General features: G+C 42.1%; 1 protein-coding gene across 3 annotated transcripts; it reads right to left on the bottom strand.

Moving 5' to 3' along the window:
- Positions 1-727: 727 nt before the first annotated feature.
- LOC105052281 (cysteine-rich receptor-like protein kinase 7) lies at positions 728-5618 on the bottom strand. 3 transcript variants are annotated; one of them, XM_073252324.1, is made up of 7 exons: positions 4671-5618; positions 3157-3279; positions 2934-3085; positions 2618-2828; positions 1773-2010; positions 1477-1627; positions 728-1333 (listed from the first exon to the last, which is right to left on the bottom strand). In XM_073252324.1, the coding sequence occupies exons 1-7, from the start codon at positions 5482-5484 to the stop codon at positions 977-979; spliced, it is 2046 nt and encodes a 681-aa protein (XP_073108425.1). In that variant the 5' UTR covers positions 5485-5618; the 3' UTR covers positions 728-976. The 3 variants fall into 3 exon arrangements, with proteins under 3 accessions (XP_073108425.1, XP_010931353.1, XP_019707391.1); XM_010933051.4 differs by having other exon boundaries at positions 2934-3067; positions 4671-5615; XM_019851832.3 differs by lacking the exons at positions 2618-2828; positions 2934-3085; positions 3157-3279; positions 4671-5618 and adding an exon at positions 2181-2329.
- Between the last annotated feature and the right edge of the window lie 1145 nt (positions 5619-6763).

Below are 6763 nucleotides of genomic sequence, written 5' to 3'. Positions count from 1 at the left end.
TTCAACTAAAGCGACTCTCTCTAGATGGTTAGAAATCTCTGTCATCTCAGCGGTGATTGGTAGGAAGCATTTAGCAATTCGGTGGATCTGTGGTTCCGGATTGATTGGTTGTGAGGGGAGGGGGGGGGGGGGGGGGTGTGAATGGTTGTAATGGAGATAAGTGATTTATGGGAGAGGAAGAGAGCGAGGAGTTATGGGTGACTGGCCGATGAACCGGGACGAGGGGATGCACTGAAGCTTTGCAGGTTTTATAGGCATGGCCGAAACCTTTGCGGCAAAAACATTTAATCGGGTTTCTACACTCTCTTCCAGTGACTTCTCTCCCCACATCGGAAACAGACGTCGATTCGAAAAGGTTTGGTAGGAGCAGAGTTAATACCCGAAGCAGCACGGTGTAAATGAGTCATGGAGTAGTTAGTGGACGATGATGGCCGGTCGGCACGGAACGGAGCATCTCGTGTGCCTACAATATAAGCAGCCAGAAATTTTTCCAACACGTCATTTTTTAAGGAGAGATGCAGATCACATATATGACATGGTGCACATAACATACTAGGACGTTTAGCCCTATCAATGTGGTCCAGATTAAAAATAAAAAAAAAAAAGAGAAAACATGGTCTATATGGTATTAGCTGGATCCCATATATTTATACGCCCTATTTTTCGAACATAAAGAGCAGGGGCTTTATCCAAATATAGTCCAGAGAGCATTAGGTTGCCCATCAAATTGTACAATGCTTGGAAGACATTACTCCTCATTTATTACTCCTTAATGGATAACAAATCAGGTTCCAAGCTGCCATCAATAAAGTTCCCACAGACTTCCAATATCATGCCATTATCTGGATGATATCCAGAGCATACCACATCTATACAGCACAGTTGATAGAGAAATTGATGTCCGTATTGTTCATAAAAAAATATTAACATCAACTAATGTTCAAAGATGCACTTCCTATCTATCAATCTCACACATCTATCGCGGCTCCATCTCCGTGATCGAGACATCATTCAATGAGACTAGCTTTGATTTTCCTGTCCTTGGTTCTCTTGTTGTGCTTCCACTGGAGCTCCCACCTCCCGATAAACTAGTCCTCACTGTACCAGTACCACTACTCATAAGGAAGGCTGGTGGCGATGGAGGTGGAACAGTGACAGAGGAACTGCTGAGCATGAGAATGACCGATGCCATGCTGGGTCTCTCTGCCGGCTCTTCCTGGACGCAGAGTAGCCCGATGTGAATGCACCTCAATACTTCTCGGGCTTCATACTGATTACCTAGAATTTGGTCGATCACCTGTGTTGCCATTCCTTCAGTCCAGTGCTGCCAGACCTATATATTCAAAGAATCAGTTTAGAGGATTTCAAAATGCTAACATGATAAAAGGATACTGAGAACAGTAGATCAACCTATGTCTGTGTGTGTGTGTGTGTGTGTGTGTGTCGGGTGGCTAAGAAGCTCTGAGGAATGCTCACATAGCCAAGAAGGTCTAAAGAATTCCCGGATCCCTTGAATCCACTATTCCTCCGGCCAGTCACAATCTCCAAAACTAGGACGCCATAACTGAAAACATCTGATTTGGTGGAGAAGTGCCCATGCAAGGCATATTCTGGTGCCATATACCCACTGCCATAAAGAAAATGGGAAGATATTAGATTTTTCTCCATGAGGACATCCTTATATTGATTCAAGTCAGATTTCAGAACAATAATGGACTGGACATCTTTCCACTGGTTATTCAGAAAAGGAAATTAAAAACGTATGCACTTACTATGTTCCAGCAATTCGACTAGTGTTTCCATGGGTCTCATCTCTGCCAAAAAGCTTTGCAAGACCGAAGTCTGAAATTTTAGGGTTCATGTCCCCATCCAGCAAGATATTACCTGCTTTTAGATCCCGATGAATAATCCTTAATCGAGAATCCTCATGAAGATAGAGAAGCCCGCGGCCCATCCCTTCAATTATCTTGTATCGGCTTCCCCAGTCTAGTTGTTGTCGTCCAATAGGGTCTATTTCATTAGAGTAAACTTGCCAAATTAAACTGAGATCATAATGAATAACAAGTACGGTTGGGCCATGCCATCAACAAGATGTTAGCAAACCCAAGTAGTTAAATCAAGGGTGGCCTAGCCTCCACTAAATCGGAAGAGTAAAAAGCAGTTATATCATAAACAATTACCCAAAAATAGCATGGAAGACAGTTAAAACCCGGTAGCATGCAAAAATGATGCCATCATTGATAGAGTCATCTTAATAAATGGTCGCACTGGAAGAAATCAGGCTACGCAAAATGATGGCATTCGCATCAATCCATATCGCAAGAATCTTAGTATGCAAAGCCAGATAACAGCTGAAAAAGAAAATCCGGAGTATGTTCAAGGTAATGCTAAGTTAAATTAGATTGAACAAAGACTATAAAGTAACCTTAAAGAGGAATAACATGTATCAAGTGTTGTAAGAGGCTAGAACAAATATATCCAGCGTAGTTCGGTGAATGGCTCACCACAACAGGGTTACACGCGTAACAAACCTGATGATGTGTTCGTATTTGCTTAAAACCAGGGAAGTACTATGGCATTGATTATGAAAAATATGAATATAGAAAATGGAGCATACCGTATAAAAATTTGTCAAGGCTTGAATTTGGAAGGTACTCATAGACAAGTAACCTCTCTTGTTCCTCAATGCAACAACCCAACAACTTCACAAGGTTTCTATGTTGAAGCTTGGCAACCAAAACCAGCTCATTTCTTAGCTCCACCAGTCCTTGCGCTGAACTTCCCAAGAGCCTTTTCACAGCTATTTCTCGTCCATCCAGCAGAGTCCCCTGTATGAGATTTAAAAGACACAAGAAAGCAATTCTCATTCATCAAATAAATAACGATGTTTACAATTTATGAGTGACCTTGAAGACCAAAGTCCAGATAATTACCTTGTAAACTAGTCCGAACCCACCTTCTCCAAGCTTATTTGCATCTGAGAAGTTATTTGTGGCAGCTCTAAGGGCACCCAAATCAAATAATAATGATTCTGAACTTCTGAACTCTTCCTCATCTCCATCAATTACTGACAGAGCAATCTCAACTACATAAAAATCCAGCCCATTTGTCTTCAATTGGATTTCTTAAAGCAATAGTGCAGCAAGAAAAACTTACAAAGTTCTTTTCTAAACACTTTCCTTCTTCGTAAGCAGATACAGATGGCGAAAAGGACCATCAATACAGCAACGACAGAGATGGCAACAATTAGTACTACTTTTGTAGTGTTGTTACTTTTCCCTGCACCAAAAGAAAAGTTAGCAAATAGAAATACAATGTCATTTGGGAACGAAGATATAAACAAGACCCAATTAAACTGCAAATCGCCTACCATACACTCTAAAGACCAAAAACTTAAATTACTTATTGCTTAGACACGACCTATTTTCCTTCTAAGAAATCGAAACTAGCAATAAATAACTTTTTTTTCGAAGTTTATAAACCAGGGTGGACTCTTATAGCCTGAAGTGAAGTTCTATGACATAACTCAGCAGTCAAGTTGCTTAAGATTAGTACATTTGACAGTGCAATGAGAATAGCATTTATTCTCCTGCATGTTTCCCAAAGCTGTGGTACATGTGGGGTTCCAGTTGTAATCTTCCGCAAAAGAATGATTGATCTTCTTTCCGTTGGATTGCATCTGTACAGATCTCAAAATAATTCAGATCTCTCATCCATTTATTCGCACAGATCTCAAAACAATGATTGCATCAATCCAATAACGGATCCGTGCCAAAATAGATAAATTCTTTTTTATATGTTAAATAAAGATGGCAACGAATCGGATTGGATAAGCCATTATACATATCCATCCCATACGATAGAGGTTCGGGATGGGTCAGGATGGATACGGTTAAATAAGATGAGTTGGATAGGATAAACTTACAAAAATCAATTTTTCAACATACAAATTATTATTTTTTTCTTCATAAAAAAAAAAAATATATATATATATATATACATATATATATATATATATATATATATATATATAAGGATCTGAATCAGAGCAAACCTTACCATTATCTATACGTATCCAGATCAATTGCAAACTGAGTAAAATCCACCCCATTCTAATTGTTTGTATTACAACACTGTCCGGCACAGAATGTTCCTCCCGGAGCTAAGAGTAACTCCTCCACCCCCACCACCCACACCCCCCCCGCCCCCACCACCCCACCACCAAAAAAACAAAAAAAACAAAAAAAAGGATGACAGCAGCATAGGCCACCAACATGCTTTGCGGTCCGAAGGTTATTAAAACTAAATTTATTCGTATTCCCAGAAACAAAATCCGTTTCATCAGGAAAAAAGTGCAAAAACAACAAAAAGGAAGTTCCGAATACGGTTCAAAGCACACATGGTTCTAAAGATTAAATTACTATATGGAACTCATGACAAAGGAGTAGAAAACTGAAGATGTAAATTCGCTGTTAAAGCCAGCCAAATTAACAGGATAACTAACAAAGCCCCAGAGACTGAAATTTTCTTGTGGTGCTCTATACTTATCGGAGCGACTCGTCGTATCGTCGAAATCAACTACTACTCAACACAATATCCACCAAACTTTTTTGTTAAACTAAATCATTCCTGAGGGAGGTATTCTACGTCAAGGGAAGAACTTTGCTTACCATCACCGGTCGTGTCTGTGCCATTGCCGCTGTTCCGCGAAGAACTCGATCCCGGCGGCGGCGGAGGGATAAACGACTGGGCGAAGAAGGGATAGGTCTCAAACCTCACGGTACAGCTCACCTTCAAGGCCTGTGCCCCGATATGCCCATAGCAGCAGATAGGCAGACAACCGGCCGCCTTATCGAGACACGTGGAGCAATCCGTCTCCGATAGATCACGGGTGCACTGTGCCATCGCATATATATTCTCGTACTGCGAGAAATTTGCCATCCCCACCCCAAACTTCGATTCCCTCTCCGCCGCCTGCGACGAGATCTCGTCCATCAGATCCCTAATCTGCCGATAGAACCCCGTTGGATCCGACGCGTTATAATTATTGTATATCGTCCGGAGCTGGTCGTCTACGGGCCGGCCGAAGAAGCTTTGGTCGGAGTAATGGAGGATGCAGTAGTCGAAGCGGATGGCGGCGGACTTGCGGAGGTGGCAGCGGGTGGTGGCGGCCGAGGCGGAGAGGTTGAGGCAGGTGGAACAGTCAGAGGCGGAGATGTCGGGTCGGCATTGGGCAAGGCCGTAGGCGGGGGCTGAGGAGGCTGCGCCGACGGTGGTGTTGGAGAAGTAGCCGGCGTCGTGGGGGGAGGAGGTGAGGTTGAAGAGGAGGAGGTCCAGGTTGGCGGAGAAGGTGCTGGGGACGGTGTAGTTGGTGTCGCCGGCGCAATAGGTGAGGATGGGGTCAGTCTGGGAATAAGTTTTGGTCGGAGCTAGAAGCAGAGTATGGAGGATTAGCAGAGGGAATAGAGACAAGATGGATGCCATGAACTGGGAAGAGGAGGGACAGAGTTGGAATGGAGATGTTGTTCGTCACAGCTTCTGTTTCGGGATGTGGCTGGAGAGCATGCTGGAGGTGAAAACAGCCGATTTAATGGGAGTGGCATTAGGCACTTTTATTTTCCGGGATAAATTATGTTATGATGTCCAAACAACACCGAATTATCTTAAATGATCCTTGAATTTTAAAATCCTAAACTTTAATCTCCGATCTGAATCGATTTATTGTGGTCCCCAGATATGATTCCAACAGTTTTATCTCACCGAAAATCTGATCTATCAAAAAACGGTGCATACATGGATGACCTTTCTCTGCCGGTGTTGATATGGATTTAAATCCTTTTAAAAAAAAGATGCTGACATGGTCAAAATAGGTGATTAGGCAGTGTAAACCGTCTGGACAAATATTTTACGCTATTTTTTCCTCCCATGCTCTAATTCAGAAGATGCCTCTTCTTCTCTAATCCAAACCCCCTTCTTCTTCTCCAATTCAAACAAGAATATCGATTTTCAGTCGGGATTTCTTTGTAGAGGCACTAGAGGGGCAAGTCGGCCTTCTTCTATAGTGTTCATTAAGATTTCATCCTTCTTCTTCCGCAATATTCGTCAGTCAGCATTTCTTTGCATCTTTCTTCTCCGTCGAACTGAGATATTCTTCCTACATTTATCACATTGGTTTTATAATTTGCACGTATGCAATGTATATGAATTAGAGTATACAAGTTTAAAAATTTTGTTGTTTTTTGTTTGTCATTATGAAACCAAGGGTTTGGGATAAAAGGAGTCCATAGAGGGGTATATATCATCACCAACTAGAGCATACATGCTTTCCTTTGTGGCCTGCGGTAGTAGTTGAGATGGGTTTGAAAGAGATTCATCAGTTTGTATGGTGCTTTATTTAACAATTGAAGTTATACTCTGTATACTCTATTTTTAGATTGAATTGAAGATGTTGGGTGCTGTTGTAACACCCCGACCCAAATCAGCCCAAAAAGCCCAAAGTAAAAAAAAAAAAAAAAAGAATGAAGAAGACTCCCGCTGGGAGTCTTCTTCCACCCAAATCACTGATGGAGAGGTTGAATCCGAGGCGGATTCGACCTCCCCTACACCCTATAAAACCCCCTCTCCTTCCCTCTAAGGTTGGTCACGACGAGCACCAAATTTTTTCTTTTATTTTTCTCGAATTTTTCCGTTGAAGCCGCGGATGTCCTCATCGTGTTCATCTCAAATACTCGCCGGAGACCTCACCGGAGTCGGAGGTAAGCCC

Source organism: Elaeis guineensis, chromosome 2 (assembly GCF_000442705.2).
Source record: "Elaeis guineensis isolate ETL-2024a chromosome 2, EG11, whole genome shotgun sequence".
Lineage (NCBI taxonomy): Eukaryota > Viridiplantae > Streptophyta > Magnoliopsida > Arecales > Arecaceae > Elaeis > Elaeis guineensis.
The sequence above is the reverse complement of the archived record's forward strand: the minus strand, read 5'-3'. Positions and strand labels throughout refer to the sequence as shown.

What these genes read in the sequence shown, in the direction of transcription:
- LOC105052281 (XM_073252324.1), bottom strand. Translation starts at nt 5,484, where the DNA reads ATGGCATCCATCTTGTCTCTATTCCCTCTGCTAATCCTCCATACTCTG. An exon ending in CACAGACACGACCGGTGATG is followed by an intron (nt 3,280 to 4,670) that starts GTAAGCAAAGTT and finishes CTTTTGGTGCAG; the next exon opens with GGAAAAGTAACAACACTACA. An exon ending in GGTTCGGACTAGTTTACAAG is followed by an intron (nt 2,829 to 2,933) that starts GTAATTATCTGG and finishes AATCTCATACAG; the next exon opens with GGGACTCTGCTGGATGGACG.